The sequence below is a fragment of the Aedes albopictus genome, chromosome 2 (genome assembly GCF_035046485.1).
Source record: "Aedes albopictus strain Foshan chromosome 2, AalbF5, whole genome shotgun sequence".
Taxonomy (NCBI): Eukaryota; Metazoa; Arthropoda; class Insecta; order Diptera; family Culicidae; genus Aedes; species Aedes albopictus.
The window spans coordinates 35094573-35113873 of record NC_085137.1 but is presented as its reverse complement, the minus strand read 5'-3'; the positions used below and the strand labels follow the sequence as shown (position 1 = coordinate 35113873).

The following is a 19301-nucleotide window of genomic DNA, read 5'->3' as shown; positions in this document are numbered from 1 at the left end:
AATCCCCAGCAGGATTCTGAGATAATCCTCAGCAGGATTCTAAAATGTTCTTCAACAGTATTCTGAGAGAATCCTCAGAAGGTTTTTGAGAAAACCCTCAGAAGAATTATGAGGTAGGTCTCTATATGGTTCTGAGAGAATTCTCAGCAGGATTCTGAGAGAATCCTCAGCAGAACTCCGAAATAAACATCAGCAGGATTTCGAGAGAATCCTCAGCAGTATTATGAGAGAATTCTCAGCAGGATTCTGAGAGAATCGTCAGCAGAGTTCCGAAAGATACGTCAGCGGGATTTCGAGAGAATCCTCTGCAGGATTCTGAGATAATACTCAGCAGGATTCTAAAATAATCCTCAACAGGATTCTGAGAGAATCCCCAGAAGGTTTATGAGAGAATCCTCAACAGGAATCTGAGAGAATCCTCAACAAAATTCTGAGAGAATTCACAGCAGAATTTTGAGAGGATCCTCATCAGGAATGTTAGAGAATCCTCAGCAGAATTCTGAGATAGGTCTCTGTAGGCTTCCGAAAAATCCCCATTAGGATTCTGAGATAATCCTCAGCAGGATTCTAAAATGTTCTTCAACAGTATTCTGAGAGAATCCTCAGAAGGTTCCTGAGAGAATACTCAGAAGAATTATGAGGTAGGTCTCTGTATGAATTTGAGAAAATTCTCTGCAGGATTCAGGGAGAACCCTCAGCAGAATCCTTAGCAAGATTCTGAAAGATTTCTCTGCAAGATTCTGAACGAATTCTCAGCAGGATTCTGAGAGAACCTCTGCAAAATTTTGAGAAAAGACCTCTGAGAAACTCTTGGATAGAATTCGCTGCACGATTCTGAGAGACTTTAACTCTTATTGTGGAATCCTTTTAGCATGGCTTCTCCAACAAATTCATCTTCATATAACGTTTGGTCGTGGCCACATTGCTGATACCTGAACCGAGAAACATCGTCCACCACCCCCGAAAGTCTTCAATGATTATATGTATGTATGCCTTTGTGTGATCATAAAAATGTACGTGTAAGAATAGCTGGGCTGCGCATTGCTGCTGATGCTGTCGCCGCTCGTTCGTTCGTTCATTCGTTTGTTCGTTCGTCCGCTCGATCGTTCAATATTGCTTTTGACCCTAATATGAAATACACTAGTTGTTTGCTGCTTGGTTCTCAAACCTCAACGATTGACACACTCCTTGCACGCAAAATAGGAAACTGAACGATTTCTGTGACTTCAACAATATTTTTTTTGTAATACCTACAACGAATTTTTTTCGTGCTTCCGTTTCCGGGTAGCTCTTAAACTAATTGTTACGTACACTTGATTTTTGTCTCTTAAGCGATGGGAACTTATTCAGCAGTTTCTGTTTCATTATTGTTTTCGTGAAACTTCTTCAGTAACGAATTTTATCTAAATATAAATCGGCAAAGCGTAAAACGGAAAGGTGGTGGTTTCGAGATTCGGTGGAAATGATTTCGATTCGGAAGAAATGGAATGCTAAATGCAATGATGGTTCTTTAATTAACCTAGCTTTCTTTTTTTTTTTGTTCGCCTATTTGCTTTCCGTTTTCTATTATTTATCTAGGGTTTGTTTCAGCGATTTTTCTTGATTTGAGTATTTCTTATTTTCTTTTGTTCCGTCCTAACGCAGCACCATTTCGCTGTTCCGCTTTGTTTTACTTTTTGGTTTTTCGTATTACTCGGATTACACACTACCTTCTCATTTTTTTTATTTTTTTTTTTTTTGGCTCACACACGTTTTCTCTCAGTGTCTGGTTTGGAATTTATTTAAAAAGTCTCGACAATAATTTAATGAATAACAAATTGATTTTATGATAAAACCAATAACAATAACCTTTTCCATATGGCTACGAAACGATGATGTGTGGAGCCGAAAATAGAACAGCTATGGTTGCTACTATTGTGAAAAACGTGAAAATTATAAGGCACAATCTATCAACTACCATTGCTGCGAATTTCCAATCCTTCGCGACGTCGCTGTCCTCGTCCTCCTTCCGTATCTAAAAATAGCGAACAGCAAACGGGAAAGAAGAAGAGGGAATTAGTAGGGGCTCGCTTCCGTGTGTAAATGGGATTAGTTCAAGTTTATTGCTGTTGGTGGTGGCCGAGTGGCAGGAGACGGACGGAAACGCTCTGGAATCGTAATAATTCACCCAACGAAGAGCAATGAGGGGAGCTTGTTAAATACACTGTTAGAATACATGCTAGAAACGGGAGAAACTATTTGTCTTAACACTCTCACTGCCATGCCTCCCAAAGAGTGGGTCATTTTTTCATCAAATTTGTAATATTTTGAAACCATTAAAAAATGTTCCCAGCATTCAAGAGGAATATAAAATGTTTAAACCATCGACTGGACTAAAGTTGTATTTTCGAGAACTTAATTAACTTCCCATTTTCGTTTAGTAGACGTCACCACCATTGACAAAGTCAGCATCACACTAAGATCAGCTCGGTATTTTTCCCATCTTTTTACTGAGTTCTCAACAGCAGATTTAACTCGGTACGCTCGGTTGTTTATTTTGCGGAGTGTACCAAGATAAATCTGCTGTTGAAAACTCAGTAAAAAGATGGAAAAAATACTGAACTCAGTGAATAAATTACTGAGCTAGAACATCTGAATCTTAGTGTGTACACAGGCCAATAATTAACGTATGAGCATATTTGTTATGAATTTTATTTGAAAAACCACAACATATAACCCTTAGGTTAATGTTAACGTGGAAAAAATCTGTAAACCTCCAACTATTTCATTGTTAAATTTTAAAAGTGAGCTGAAAACTACAGTGGCGCTAACGTCAACCCTGCGAATACAGGCAGAGTACTAAATACTAAAAAAATACTGGTTTTCTGGAGTTATTTCGAAATGTAAAATTGTTTCCACAGATATTCTGATGTTGAGTTGCATTATTTATAAAGGATTGTTGAAGAGATATCAATAGGATTCTGATAGAATCCTCAGCAGGGTTACGAGAGAATCTATAGCAGGGTTTTGACAGATATCTAAGCAAGACTGAAGATTCTAATAGAATCCTAGAAGGGATTCTGAGAAAACCCTTAGCTTAAATCAGGACGATTATTCTTCGGAATTCCAGAAGAATTCTGAGAAAATCCTCAGCAAAACACTGAGAGCGTTCAAATCCTGAATTTGAGAAAATCTTAAGCCAAATTCTGAAAAAAAATCCAAAATTCTTAGAAAACCTTTGGCAGGACTCTGAAAATTGGGGAATTCCTCAGGAGACTTTTAAAAGAATTCTCATCATGCTATTGAAAAAATCCTCAGCAGGATTCTGAAAGATTTCGCAACAAGACTCTGTTCGAATCCTCAGCAGAATGTATTGCTTGAAAACAAACACGTTTACATAAGAATACTTTTTGAAAACCATTGTGAGATGTTTGAATTTAAAAACAACAAAATCACGTATAGTCTTGGATTAAGTATTCTTTTGGTTATCGGCTGCGCAGTCTTAGAATTTAAGGCTCTTTACGGCATCATCTGCAACGGCAACCATATTGGATATGTGGCTCGAAATTTCAAAGTGATAATTCTCTGCCACCAAAGCGAGCATTCGTATAAAAAAGTATCATCCCATATGCTCACTCGCACTGATTGCAATCGTATGTTCACTGGTCTGTACGTACCTGACGTTTCGACAAGGAAAATAAATACAATCGTTTGTTTTGTCTGACGTTTTTGGTGGGGATTTTTTTTAATTACCATATGGGTTTGGGCCGAAGGATCTCAGATTTTCATAAAACTTTTTCCACAGGCTGGGCTCATAGATATATGAACAAAACAAAATGAGAATAATTCAGGGTCGCCTATTTATCCGGAAAACTCAGGTGAAAATTTCTTGTTTTCCCCTGATACTACCGACTTTGAAAAATCAACTCAATCAACTCAAGAACGAAGCATTGTAGAAACAATTTTTTTTTAGAAATGAAAGCAAATTTTCTCAGAAATCTAAAAAAATATATGAACTGGACAAAGTTTTCCACAATTTTTTTACAGTTGAAAAAATTCGTAATGAAAAACCGGAAAAACTATGCCCGGACTCGTGTAAAATTTTCAAAAAAATTTTTTTGAGAAAGTTGTTTCATTATTCGCTGAAATTTTTGGAATGCTTTTTTTTCGTTTTTGAGTTTTGGCCAATTTTGTTTAAAAATGTCCAAATGTGCCATATAAGCCTTTTTTGAAAAAAAAAATCATAACTCAAGAACGTAGCATCGTAGAACAAAGTTTTTAATGAAAATGAAAGCAAATTTTCTCAGGAATCCAGAAAAATATGAACTGGAAAAAGTTTTCCACAAAATTTTCCACTGTTGAGAAAACTCATAAAGAAAAGCCGGAAAAACTTTGCCCGAACTCGTGGAAAATTTAAAAACAAAAATATTTTTGAGAAGGTGATTTCATAAGCTTTAATCGCTGAAATTTTTATGAGTTATGACCAATTTTGCAAAGCCTATATTTTAAAATCTGTATTTGTACAATAATTAAAAAAAAATGCCCTGGTGCATGATTCCGGAATCACTCTTAGTTCAACATATTTTTGGAAAATCAGTATGTTTAATGCGAATACAACGTCCAGAGCGGCATCTTCTTCGTTTAAATAATGGAAACAATGCAGAACACAAAAGAATAATTGTACAGCACAGATGTGATAGGTATAATTCCTAAAACTACATATTTTTTACTGCATAATGCAAGAACATTATACCATTGTGAATTCTGATGGATTTTATTCGGGAAATTATTCTGAGACGTTCAGTGATAAATTTGGAATTTTTTTCGGCAATTTATTTATAAACTAGTTTATTTGTGGACGCAGTAGCGCCCGTGGCAAGTGTTTTTTTTACATTTTTCTATGTTTTGAATAGGGTTTTTTATTTGGTGAATTCAATGTAGCTTATATTTACATCTGAAAAACTTCGGTGAAGTCACCGGAGAGACAAACAGCCCTATCTGTGTTATTTCCAGCTACTGCTGCATTCGGTTGTCTAAGAGTGACAGTTTGTGAAATGCATTACAAAAATCAAAATTTTCAACATCTGTTGTCTGTGATTTTTTTCATCAAAGGCTGTGTCTGGTTGTCATTGGTTTTGTTTTCTGCATCTATAGTGAAAAAGTTAAACGTTAAAGTGTCAAATATTAAAAAAAATCAAAATTTTTAACGTCTGTTTTCTGTGATTTTTTTCATCAAATGCTGTGTCTGGTTGTCCAAGGTTGTCACTGGTTTTGTTTTCTACATCTATAGTGAAAAAGAATCAAAATGTCAAAAATTAAAAAAAAAATTTCAACGTCTGTTGTCTGTGATTTTTTTAATCAAATGCTGTCTGGTTGTCTAAGGTTGTCACTGATTTTGTTCTCTGCATCTGATAGCGAAAAAGAATTAAAGTCTCAAAAATTAAAAAAAAAAATCAAAATTTTCAACGTCTGTTGTCTGTGATTTTTTTTCATCAAATGCTGTATCTGGTTGTCTAAGGTTTTCACTGGTTTTATTCTCTGCATCTGATTGTGAAAAAGAAAGTGTCAAAAATTTACAAAAAATCTAAATTGTTGTGATTTTTTTCATCAAATGTTGTCTGGTTGTCTAAGGTTGTCACTGGTTTTGTTCTCTGCATCTGATAGTGAAAAAAAAATTGAAGTGTCAAAAATAAAAAAAAAAACTCAAAATTTTCAACGTCTGTTGTCTGTGTTTTTTTATATCAAATGCTGTATCTGGTTGTCTACGGTTATCACTGGTTTTTTTCGCTACATCTGATGGTAAAAAAGAATTGAAGTGTCAAATATTTTATTTTTTTTTTGTGAGAATTTCCCCGCGTGCTGCGTTTGGTTGGCTAGCCACCGGACAGACAAACAGGGCTATTATATATATGATTGTTTCGAAAATTTCTTGTGACAATTCCTCTTTGGAATCCTCTGTTTACAATATTTCTGTTGGTGATTTTTTTGTGATTTTCTTCAGTAATGCATTTAAAATGTGTTCGTCATTTTCTTTAAGAACTTTACAAAAAGATATTTAGAAACAATTCGTTCAGAGCTCCATTGTGATTTTTTTTGGGAAATTCACTGGTAATTCTTTCAGATATTGCTTCGGCTGTTTCTTTGAAAATTCCTTCTTCAAAGGAATGGAAATTTTTTCGGCAGTTTCAATGGAATTTGTTCATCGCTTTCTCTGGGAATTTCTTTCTTTGAAAACTCCTGGTTAGAAAAAAATATAAAAATATGTAAATTTCAATAGCAATTTTTTTGGTTATTATAACAGTAATTTGCATTGTAAATTCCTGGGGAAATTTCTTTGGGAATTCTTTTTGCAACGCCTTTGAGAATTTCATTGGTTATTTTATTAAGATGCATACTGTTTTTCCTTTGTGTTTTATTGTATTTATTCTTTCGAAAACTGTTTCAGCAATCCCTTTTGGAATTTTTTTGGCAATTTATTTGGAAAGTTTGATGACAATTCCATAAAAAAATGTTTGTTAATTGTTTTAATAATCTAAACAAAATTTATACGTCCACTTCTTCGGGATTTTCCTGGACATTTTTTTTAAACTTGTACGATTCTTTTTTTTTTAATTTTTCTTCAACTTTATAACTTTTTATTTTCGAATGAAACTACGGCAATTTTACTACAAATCCGCTACGCCAGCTAACTGAAAATTTGACAGCCAATTATAATTAAAATTCCAAAAAGATTATAAAAAATAATACGAAGAGATCTGAAAATGTAATTTCCAATAAAATTCTTTAAAAAACTGCCAATGAGAAGAGTGCAGAATTAGCATTTTAGTTAAAATACACGTTAATAAAAATAAAAAAAAAAATGCCAGTGAGAAAAATCTTTAGAAGTTTTTAATAAACTTGCTAAAACAATCCCAATGGAATTATCAAGAAAATTTACATTGAAGTTTTGCGAAGAAATTTTCTTAGAAATTGCCGAAATTGCCTTTGAAAATTACCAAAGGAATTTCGGATGTTTGGCAAACAAATTTCAATATTAATTTTCGGACGAATTTACAAAGAAATTTTTGAAGGACCTGTCTAAAAATTTTCCGAAGGAATTTTGGAAAATTTTCCCACAAGACTGGCTCGACAAATTTAAACGTAATTTCCGAATAGTTTCAAAGGCAACTCCAGAAAAGGTTTCCTCACAGATTTACTGAAGTAAGAAGGAATTTTCAAAGGGTTAAAGGAAGAAATTGCCAAAGCTATTTCCGAATGAATTGACAAGGGAACTCTGGAAGAATTGCCGCAGTTTTTATTTCCAAAAAAGTTTCAGAGAAAAACTCAAAGATGTTTGTCTGGAAAACTTTCAAAGGAATTGTCGATCAAACGCCTAAGTTTCAAATTATGCCCCAAAGGAATTTCCAGAGACACTCTCAAAGAAACTGACGCAGAAGCTTCAAAAAGCATTACTGAAGAATTCACAAAGGATTTGTCTGAAAAATCCATAGGAATTGCAGAAAGATTCACAAAAGAAATTTTAAAGGGCTTCCCGGAAGATTCCTCAAAGAAATTGGCGACGGAATTCTAAAAGGCATTTATAAAGAAATTTCCAAGAGATTAGAGAAAATTGTATTACCGAAGGAGTTCTCAAAGAGATTGTCGGGGGAAATTGCAAGAAAATAAAATGGCCAAAACAACCGCTGAAGAAATTTAAAAAATATTCAGAAACTCCAAAAATGATTGGCAAAAAACTCCTGTAACAACTTCCAAAGGGCTTGCTGGTGAAATTTGGAAAAAATATCAAAAATTATTTCCTAATGGAAGTGTCCAAACAGTTTTTGCCTTTCTCGTACACCAAGGTGTACCGAAAGGCTATACAGGGTGTTAGGTTTCTGAGTGCAAACTTTTTAAAGGGCGATAGAGGACCATAAATGGTGAAAAAAATTGTTCTACGCATATGGTCAAATCTCAACCGTTACGTAGTTATTGAACTCCCCATGTTTTTGACTCTTATTGCCTTAACTGGCTATAACTTTAAAATGGTCAAACTTATCGCTGTTTTTTTAACCTTATTCGAAAGATTATTGAATTTTCTATCAAATGGCATCTTTCAACCGATTAGTTAAGTTAAATAACTAAGTTTTCTAGAGCAAATAGCCTTAAAGTTCTGTGTTTTAATTTGTTTTTGTCAATTATCTTTGAAAAATGCGTATTAAATTAAAATTCTTTCTTTGGCAAAGTTGTGGTCCCTATTCTACTCTACAATTCGTTCTTTGACATCAAACTTCTATCTCTTATCGTTTTCTTGCAATTTCGATTTAAACTTCGCATTTCAGATCATTAATTTGCAATCGTCATGGTAAGCACCTTTTTGCGCACTGTGCCGCACATTTAAATCAAAATTGAAAGAAAATGATAAGAGTAAGAAGTTTGATATCAAAAAACGAATTGTAGAGTGGAACAGGGGCCACAACTTTGCCAAAGAAAAAATTTTAATTTATTACGCATTTTTCAAAGATAATTGACAAAAACAAACTAAAACACGCTATTTTTAGCTATTTTGCTCTAGAAAACTTAGTTATTTAACTTAACCAATCGGTTGAAAGATGCCATTTGATAGAAAATTCAATAATCTTTCGAATAAGGGTAAAAAAACAGCGATAAGTTTGACCATTTTAAAGTTATAGCCAGTTAAGGCAATAAGAGTCAAAAACATGCGTAGAACAATTTTTTTCATTATTTATGGTCCTCTATCACCCTTTAAAAAGTTTGCACTCAGGAACCTAACACCCTGTATACATAAATGCAATCATTTAAAGAGACTTTTCACTCCAAAAATAAAATTTCGATAGAGCCCCCAGAGGGGCAAGTTTCATATACCAATCGACTCAGCTCGACGAGTTAAGATGATGTCTGTGTGTGTGTGTATGTGTGTGTGTGTGTATGTGTGTGTGTGTGTGTGTATGTGTACAAAAAAAGGTCACCTAACTTTTAGATAGTAAATATCAACCGATTTTAACGATTGATGGCTCATTCGACGCGGCATCTGGTCCCATTGTTTCCTATTGAAAATGGTTCGGATCGGTCCAGCCGTTCCGGAGTTATGGCCATTTAGGTGCTCCGGAACCGGTACCCCTGGAAGGGGCCAGATATGAAAATGCACCAAACCCATGCATGCGACCCAGCAAACCACGGCATTTACGATTATCTGATGAACGGTAAGCAGGAAAATAGTCTCAGACCATATCTGAACCGGCAGTGTTCCGGAACCGGTTCTGGGTGTCCCGCCGGAAGTGGCCAAATATCAAATTGAACATAACTCATGCATGCGACACATCAAACAGCGGCTTTTTCTATAATCCGATGAACGGTTAGCAGGAAAACAGTATCAGACTACATCTGAACCGGTAGTGTTCCGGAACCGGTTCCGGATGTCCCACCGGAAGTGGCCAAATATAAAAGAGTACCAAACCCATGCATGCGACACATCAAACAACGGCATTTCCGATAACCTGATGAACGGTAAGCAGGAAAACAGTATCAGACCATATCTGAACCGGTAGTGTTCCGGAACCGGTTCTGGATGTTCCGCCGGATGTAGCCAAATATAAACGAGTACCAAACCGATGCGTGCGACACATCAAACAGAGGCATTTTCGACAATCTTCCCAGCCAGCAATTTGGTTGCTATATCGAAATTGCAACTGATATAGTCACACATATGTATATAGCAGCAAAGCAATCGTATTCAATGCATGAAACAGGCATATACATGCTAAAGTGGAGGCCATATCGAAACATATATACGATTACTGCGATTCCATCCAACATAATTTACGATTTCTCGAAAAATTTCTACGATTTCGCCGATTTTATCCGTCTAAATATACGATTATGCTTGATCTTATTACGATTGAGAGTACCAATATACGACTCAAGATTTTCAAATAAAAAAAAACAATTGGTGTTCAGTGGGAATCGAACTTAGGTCCTTTGATTGAGAACTGCGCGTTATCTCTATTGGCTATATTGCCAAGTTGAAAATAGAGAGTTCAAAGTGAATGGCATAAAACGAATAAAAATTAGCATGATACGGTGCGAGACTTGTGGTGGGAGCGTTGTTGTTGTGCATTGAGTGGCACCAAAAGTGGTGCCCTGCAAGAGGCCCGGAATTCACATCGTTGTTGGAATCTATACATCACTTATTGTAAGTCATCTGCTAGTATGAAAACCTATATATTTGGTTGAAATTATTGCTACCATGGTTGGAATGTGTCAACAACAACAAAAATACAAATTTGTGATGAATACCATTTTTTCTTTTTCTCCATCATACAAATATGTAAACAAAACCATTTAAGATTTCCGAGATTAAGATTCGACTATTAAAAGTGCAGTAACAATCATATGCGACTGTAAAAATGAATATACGATTTCTACGATTTCATTCACTTCGTATACGACGCAAGTGTGACGCAAATGATCAATATACAACATTGTTATAGTTGTATACGATTTCACCGATTTTCATCATACCTTTAGGTAGCAAGCTCGATTTAGCAGATTCATATACGAAGTGAAGCGACGATTTCCACGAGTCAAAGAAATCATATATACGATGCTAGCGAACTTGCAGCTTGACACTAAGAATGTATGTTTTTTTCACGATTCTATCCGATTCTGTGCGATCCTACCGATAGTATCTCGCACCTTTTATGATCGGAGACGACTATATGAAACAAAATCGCAATTGAAATTTAATTTGGCATGAAATGCGATTTTACGCAATCATTGTCAACAAATATACATATTATTATACAATTCTGATTCAATATATGAAAATATACGATTTTTTCCACACAATGATTTACGATATGTGGTTGGCTGGGTTACGAACGGTAAGCAGGAAAACAGAATCAGACCATATCTGAACCGGTTGTTAGGACGACTTGTCGCTGAACTAAACCACATACCGACAGCAGCTTCTATTTCGAGCAGCTTCAATACTGCAAATTTATTAAACTATTATTACATGAATTCATATTACATATTTAATCTTACAGTGTAGTATTTGCTCTCGCGACAGACCTAGCTCCTAACCGGAGTGCAGGTCCTACTTCGATCACGGACTAAACGACACTGCCGAGTCGTAAATTTATATCCACCGTCGACCTCCGCGACGCCGCTTATGCACCCCACAATTGCTTCTGGGTTACCAGTTCCACTCAGCAGCAAGCGTACTGAAACTGTACGCAACATTCCCCCCCGTGGAACTGGTGACGGACTAGTTTTCCAAATACTTGAATGGCATCGTTTTCCTACACAGCACAGATGGCAGCACCGTACCGCCGTAGATGCAGATTGCGGTAGGTACACCCAAACCAAGCCGACTCGTTCCACTGATGCAACACAATACCCACCGGGATCAAACAGCAACGTTTTCAATTGATGACGATCGCCTCGCTTTCTACCGCGGCGGCGGCGAGCGGGTTGATCCGATCCGTTTTGTTTCGCACTGGTCTCGTACGTGTTACACTCACTGAAGACCATTGTTACGTTTTCGTATACACGAGTGCACCGCCTGATTCGTTTGCTCCTGTTGGCCGATGACGTCAGCGATCGGATGCTGACGAAAGAAACAGCTGTAGAATCAGCTGGTATTATTTTGCTGATCTCTCCGCCCTTTGTGTGTGCTACACACTCTTCATCACAGCTGATGGCGCTTTGCGGAACAGACACTGGAGAATCTTTTTTTGGATACGATGTTTTAGAGCAGTCATTTTTTGGCTGGGTTTTGTCATTTGAATGCGGCTCCTCCACCGTTCCCTCGCTGACCTTATCCCCATTATGTTGCCGTAACACTGCTCTCCTCTGGGCGCTGAAGTCTGACTTCATTTTCTGCGCGGCCCTTCGGAATTCTTCATCAATCTTCACCAGTTCTCGCTGGTACTCTTCTTCAATTCGGCGTTGTTCCTCTTCATAACATTTTCGCCGCAACTCACTCTGCTCTTGTTGATGCTTCCGCCATAGCGCGCTCTTCTCTTCTAGAAGGGAAAGTTCTCTCAACGTACTTTCCATGGCGGGATGCTTCTGGCTGATGAATTACACTTATTGAAGTTTGTTAGGACGACTTGTCGCTGAACTAAACCACATACCGACAGCAGCTTCTATTTCGAGCAGCTTCAATACTGCAAATTTATTAAACTATTATTACATGAATTCATATTACATATTTAATCTTACAGTGTAGTATTTGCTCTCGCGACAGACCTAGCTCCTAACCGGAGTGCAGGTCCTACTTCGTTCACGGACTAAACGACACTGCCGAGTCGTAAATTTATATCCACCGTCGACCTCCGCGACGCCGCTTATGCACCCCACAATTGCTTCTGGGTTACCAGTTCCACTCAGCAGCAAGCGTACTGAAACTGTACGCAACACCGGTAGTGTTCCGGAACCGGTTCCGGATGACCCACCGGAAGTGGCCAAATCGACACCAACATTTCAAAAGGGCGTAACTGCTTTTGGAATCATCACCTTCTTTTAAAGCTGTGGATCATGTGTTATGATTTCCATGTTTTTCACAGCAAGTACCAGATGGGAAAAACTCTCCTCTTTCCGACAACCATGGTGGTTTGAGTGTAAGGGAGGCAGTACGACCTACAGCTTTGAAAGAAGGTATTACTTCCAAATGCAGTTACGCCCTTTTGAAATGTTGGTGCCGAAATATAAAAACCCTAATTAATCCACCTAGCGGTGATGGTGCCTTTCTCGTGCTTTGAAATATCCTTTCAACAAAACTCGAGCGACATGTAGATGACATTGACATAAATACAAAATGAAAACTGCTTGCTAAATCTACTCAATATGGATACATTTTATATTAGCATAACATCCAATATTCAGAAAATATAAGACAACGATCCAAAACTCAAACCAAACAAGTGTCATGAAGCCGCAAAATTTTGAAACGTCATTTTAGATTTTCCGGTCATGATTTTATGACTCCGGATATCTACCCCAACTAAACTAACCGCCATCTTGAACATTGAGACACCATCTTGGATGTTCTGGTATTCATTTTTGGACTCTGCACCTAAAATTACATAAAATAGTCGCCGTATTGAATTTTGGCATGTCGTTTATGATTTTCTGGTTACCAGTTTTGGACGAAGACCGGCATTCTTCCCCATTCAAACTATAGTCATATTGCAGACCTTGTGAAACAGCACACAGCTTGGGTTTTCTGATTACAAATTTTGAAATCTGGACATATTTTCATACAAAATATGCCCATAATGCAAGAATTAAAAATCCTGTAAAATAGGCACTAACTTGAATACTGGGCCATTATCTTGGACTTTGGACCGCTATTTTGGATACTCTGGTGGACTCCAAACAAATTTCCCATACCAAATACACTTATTTTACATAGTTTTAGAGCTCAAAATTCCTTAAAACAGCCGCCATCTTCTGTTTACGCGATCAAATTCTTATTTTTCCATTCAACGTTGACCAATCCTGCTATAACTTTACACCTTAGGACTCTGAAATGGTACGATTTGATGAGATCGCTTTAGTTTTGTCTATATTTTGTTCTCATATATGAGAACTTAGACCTATTCGTCACTGTTGTTCATACCTAATGTTTATCAGGCCATTAAACAAAGCCACGATTTAATTTTTCACATGAACGTTGGTTCTGATACACAACAGCTAGTCTCTAATGTGATCTAAGGCTATTTTCTTGCTAACCGTTCATTAGATTATCAAAAAATATGCGATCTGATGTGTCGTATGTATGGGTTTGGTTCATTTTTATACTTGGTAATTTCCGGTGGGATAGCCGGATCTGATTCCATGAGTCATGGACCATGACCCTACCGGTTGTCCCAATTATGGTCTGAGAATATTTTATTGCTATTTATTCACCTTTACCTAATCACCGCGATTTGATATATCGCATGAATAACAGCTGAACCCGCAACACTACCGGGAATCTAATGTGGTCTGACCCTATTTTTCCATCAGGTTGTCGATAAGTCGTGATCAGCCTTCGTTCTACTCGTTCTACTGCTCGTGTTGTGTGTAGGTAAGAGGTAACGATAGCGCACGAATGTAACAAAGCCGACTGACACCCGACTGCTGCAACGAAATGAAGGTAGTAAAAAGTGTCGAATGTTTACAAGACTGGTCGTGATTTGATGTACCGCATCCATGGGTTTGGTTAAATTTTACATTTTACTACCCGGATCTGATTCCGGGTAACTACCGGCTGAACCAAATATGGTCTAACATTATTGTCTTGTTAACTGCTCATCGGTTAACCAAAAACGCTGCAAATTGAAGGTGTCACATGCAGGGTTTGACAATTTCGACGGGACTCTCTGAACCAATTCCGGACCACTATCAGTGACGTAAGGCTATTTTCTAGCTAACTGTTCATCAAGTTATCGCAAAAGCCACGATTTGATGTGTCGCATGCTTGGATTTGGTTCACTTTTACATTTGGCCTCGTCCGGCCACTCAAAACCGATTCCGAAACACTTGCTGACCGTTCATTAGGTAATCTTAAAAGCCGCTATTTGATGTGACGCATGTACGGGTTTGTTTCTCTTTCAGATTTAACCACTTCGGCGGGAACCCCGGAACGGGTTCCGGAACACTACCGGCTCAGATATGATCTGAGATGGTTTTCCTGCTCATTGTCCATCAGGCCATCGAAAATGCCGTGGTTTGATGTGTCGCATGCATGGATTTGGTTCAATTGTATATTTGGCCACTTCCAGCGGGACGCCTAGAACCGGTTTCGGAACACTACCGGTTCAGGTATGGTATGAGATGATTTTCCTGCTCATTATCCATCAGGTCATCGAAAATGCCGTGGTTTGATGTGCCGCATGCATGGGTTTGGGTCAATTGTATATTTGGCCACTTCCAGCGGCACGCCTAGAACCGGTTTCGGAACACTACCGGTTCAGATATGATCTGAGACTATTTTTCTGCTCATTGTCCATCAGGTCATTCAAAATGCCGTGGTTTGATGTGTCGCTTGCATGGGTTTGGTACAATTGTATATTTGGCCACTTCCAGCGGGACGCCCAGAACCGGTTCGGGAACACTACCGGTTCAGATATGGTCTGAGACTATTTTCCTACTTACCGTTCATCAGGTTATCGAAAATGCCGTGGTTTGATGTGTCGCATGCATGGGTTTGGTTCACTTGTATATTTGGCCACTTCCAGCGGGACGACTAGAACCGGTTCCGGAACACTACCGGTTCAGATATGGTCTGAGATGATTTTTCTGCTCATTGTCCATCAGGTCATTCAAAATGCCGTGGTTTGATGTGTCACTTGCATGGGTTTGGTACAATTGTATATTTGGCCACTTCCAGCGGGACGCCCAGAACCGGTTCGGGAACACTACCGGTTCAGATATGGTCAGAGACTATTTTCCTGCTTACCGCTCATCAGGTTATCGAAAATGCCGTGGTTTGATGTGTCTCATGCATGGGTTTGGTTCACTTTGATATTTGCCACTTCCGGCGGGACACCCGGAACCGGTTCCGGAACACTACCGGTATAGATATGGTCTTAGACTATTTTTCTGCTTACCGCTCATCAGGTTATCGAAAATGCCGTGGTTTGATGTGTCGCATGCATAGGTTTGATGCATTTTCATATCTGGTCCCTTCCTGGGGTACCGTTCCGGAACACCTAAATGGCCATATCTCCGGAACGGCTGAACCGATCCGAACCATTTTCAATAGGAAACAATGGGACCAGATTCCGCGTCGAATGAACCGTCGGTCATTGAAATCGGATGAGGTTTACTGCCAAAAAGTGATGTGAGTTTTTTTGTACACACACATACACACACACACACATACACACACACACACACATACACACACACAGACATCACCTCAATTCGTCGAGCTGAGTCGATTGGTATATAAGACTTGACCCCTCCGGAGGCTCTATCAAATTTTAGTTTTTGGAGTGAACATATAGCCTTTCGGTACACCTTGGTGTACGAGAAAGGCAAAAAGTACCAAACCCATGCATGCGACACATCAAACAGCGGCATTTTTGATAACCTGATGAACGGTCAGCAGGAAAGCAGTATCAGACCATATCTGAACCGGTAGTTGTCCGGAACCGGTTCCGGAGGTCTCGACGGGTGTGGCCAAATATAAAAGAGTACCAAACTCATGCATGCGATACAACAAATAATGGCTTTCCTGATAATCTGATGACTGGTTATTATATTATATTTGGTATGGGGAAGACTTCCAGAGTCCAAAATGGCGATCAGGATATCCAAAATGCTGATCTAAAATTTAAGATGGCGGCTTCGAATTCAATATCGCGGCTGTTTAATTGAGTTTTAGGGCATGAAACAATGCATTATTGGTATATTTGGTATGGGGATGATGTCTGGATTCCAAAAATGGCGACCAGAACATCCAAGATGACAATCTTTAATCTTAAATGGCGGCTTCAAATTCAAGATAGCGTCTTTTTCTTAAGAGTTTGAGGCTCAAACATCGAAAGCCAGATAAACGATATGATTTCTGGTATGATGAAATGGATTTCTGTTAATTGTATGAAAGTGCGGTATACATAAACTAGAGTGCCTTTGACTTAGAGTGGCGTCAATGTCAAAATTGGACCAAAGATCATGTGTCAAATTGCTGTCAAATCCATACAAACGCGCGTTCCAAACGAGCAGGAGACCTGTCAAAATCGGAACATGACGCCACTCTCCCTTCCAGTCACTCTAACATAAACATTTCGCTTGAGTTTTATTGAAATGGGGTTTCGAAGGCACGAGAAAGGCGCCATCACCGCTAGGTGGATTAATTAGGGTTTTTATTAAATAACCGATGAAATTTCTAAGAAATGTGCCAGCAGATTCTTTGAAGAAATTTCTGAAGCAATTTAGGCAGAGGATCCAAAGGAATGCCCAAAGAAATTCTCAAAGTTATTACCACTTAAATCACAAAAGTCTTTACTGGGGGATTTCCAAAACAAAAATATACAATGAATTCCCATATGAGTTACCAAACTGCAAAAAAAAACCAAAGAAATTTCCAAGAAAGTTTATAAAAACTTTCAATTTAATTGAATAATAAAATGTAAAATAACTCCAGGAAAACTGCGTTTTAAGAGTACTTGCTCCGAGTAATTGGGTACCCAAAAATACAAATCTGCTTCGATCGATATTTCAAACATTTTATATTCATCTAAAAGTAATGCTGTCATGGTAAAATCAGAGGTTTCCAAATTGCTGCGCCCCTATACTGGTACTCCTCCATGGAAATCATTTCAAAAGTTCAACATTGCGGCTAATTGAGAATAATTCCAGTGAATTCATTTCCTGAGCTATTTTTTGTTATTATCACGGATGGGGCATTCTTTCAGGGTTTTTATTTTATAAGTTCAGCATGAATTCTTCTAAAGATTTCTCCGAGATTTTTTACAGAAAAATTTTAGTTCTCATTAATTTCTTAATATTTTTTCCCTGGATACCTCCACGGACATCGCCAGAAATTTGTATGGGATTTTCTTAGGATTCACCTTTTTCCAAAATTTGATTGAAGAAAAAGATTTCTGCAGGTTTTTCAGAAATTCTTCAGAATTTCACCAGTGCATTTGGTTGGCATTTCTACAGGGATTTCTGCAAACAATTTTTAAGGGATTAATTTAGAAACTTTGTACGAACATCTCCAGAAATTTCTCCAGAACTTTTCCAAGCAATGTTTGCCTGTCATTATATCCAGAGTTCCTCCAGAAGCTTATCATATTTTTTTCTAGGAATCCAGGTGTCCTAAGAAATTTTTCAGGTGTTCTCCCAGCCATTTACTCAGGAATTCCTCCAGAGATAACGTCTAAAATTGCTTCAAGATTTTTTGTCGGGAATCCCTCCAGACAATTTTTAAGAATTTCTTCTAAGAATCTCAACCGGTAACAGCAGGAGTTTTTTCTATATTTTTTTAAGACAAACCTCCACATATTTCTATAACAATCACTAAGAAATTCTTTCAACAGTTCTTCCGGTATAATATCTGTAAAAACTTCCGAAAAAAAAAACCTGGGGGAATATCTAAAACAATTCCTGTGGAAATTTCTGAAAGAATCCCAGGAGAATTAAATTTCCAGTAGAATTTCTTGAATGAATCTCTAAGGAAAAACTCAATAAGTCTCAAGGAAATTTTTGAAGGAGTCCCAGAAGAGATTTCATGAAAACCTCCTAGCGAAAGTTTAAGCGAAGCCCTAGGTGGAATTTCCAGAAAAGTTTATTGAGGATTTTTTGGGAAAATTCCTGGCAAAATCCCTAAATAAAATTCTTGGATGATTTTCCTAAAATATTCCTGCAGCATTCTGTGGACTTACTTCAGAAGGAATTTCTGGAGACACACCAGAAAGATCCATAGAAAAAACGATTGAAATACTAAAAAAGGAATTCCCGTAGAAATGCCATGGAAATATTACAGAATTAATTTTCTGTAAGAACACGCGGACAAATTTTAAGAGTTATGATTAGACAAAATGCGAGAGAAATTTTCTTTCAAAACAAAAAAGAGATATTTAAATTAAGTCCTGAAGGAGTCTCTGTATGAACTCCCGTAGAAACCTCTTGAAGATTTCCTGGCTGAATTTCTGGAGGAATTCCAGAAAGATTTTTAAGATGAATACCTGAAGCAATTCCTGGACACATTACTGCAGGTATTTTCAGTTGATCCATAGAGCAGTTTCTGAACAAATGACTGCTGGACTTTTTTGAGAAATACATGTATGATTTAATTTCTGAAGCAATCACTGGAAGATTTTCTGCTGAAACCATTTAAGTAATTAATGATGCGAACGTTGTTGGACATTCGTAAGGAATCCTTAGAGAAATCCCTAGGAGAATTTCTGAAGGAGCCTATGAAATTTTCCTTAAATGAATGATTTAACTGCATCGACTGTTTTCTCACCCACCATAACGATCGTTGTGGTGCTTCCTTCTATACTGTATCAAATTTCTCGAAGTCGAACACATTATTCAAGAAATATTTAATAGTGGTTGTGCACAATGATGACCGCATTGGTATCCACCAAATTTTTTTTTCGGGAAAAGCTTTTCATTTCGTGCAATTCGAGTTTAGATGATCTTCAACACACGGAATAAAATAATTTTACTCCTTCTGATAAGTTGTGTGCGCCATGCGGGCAATACATTCCTGTAGAAGTGTTTGGGCAATATTTGAAGGAAGTGCTGGAGAAATTTCCCAATGTATCGCTGAAGGAATTTCTGAAAAAAACCATGATGGAGTTTCTGAAAGAAATCTT

At 37.6% G+C, this 19301-nt stretch overlaps 2 protein-coding genes across 3 annotated transcripts in view; both read right to left on the bottom strand.

Moving 5' to 3' along the window:
* Window positions 1–1593: 1593 nt before the first annotated feature.
* Window positions 1594–19301, bottom strand: part of LOC115268599 (neuronal acetylcholine receptor subunit alpha-7-like) — a 437921-nt gene continuing 420213 nt past the window's right edge. For both annotated transcript variants that reach the window (XM_062849461.1, XM_062849462.1), the window contains exon 14: window positions 1594–2014. In XM_062849461.1, coding sequence (XP_062705445.1) covers window positions 1862–2014 — 153 coding nt within the window. In that variant the 3' untranslated portion in view covers window positions 1594–1861. The remainder of the gene's footprint in view (window positions 2015–19301) is intronic.
* On the bottom strand, window positions 10905–12355 carry LOC134287544 (uncharacterized). The gene is made up of 2 exons (XM_062849463.1): window positions 12205–12355; window positions 10905–12149 (listed from the first exon to the last, which is right to left on the bottom strand). The coding sequence occupies exon 2, from the start codon at window positions 12037–12039 to the stop codon at window positions 11050–11052; it is 990 nt and encodes a 329-aa protein (XP_062705447.1). The 5' UTR covers window positions 12040–12149; window positions 12205–12355; the 3' UTR covers window positions 10905–11049.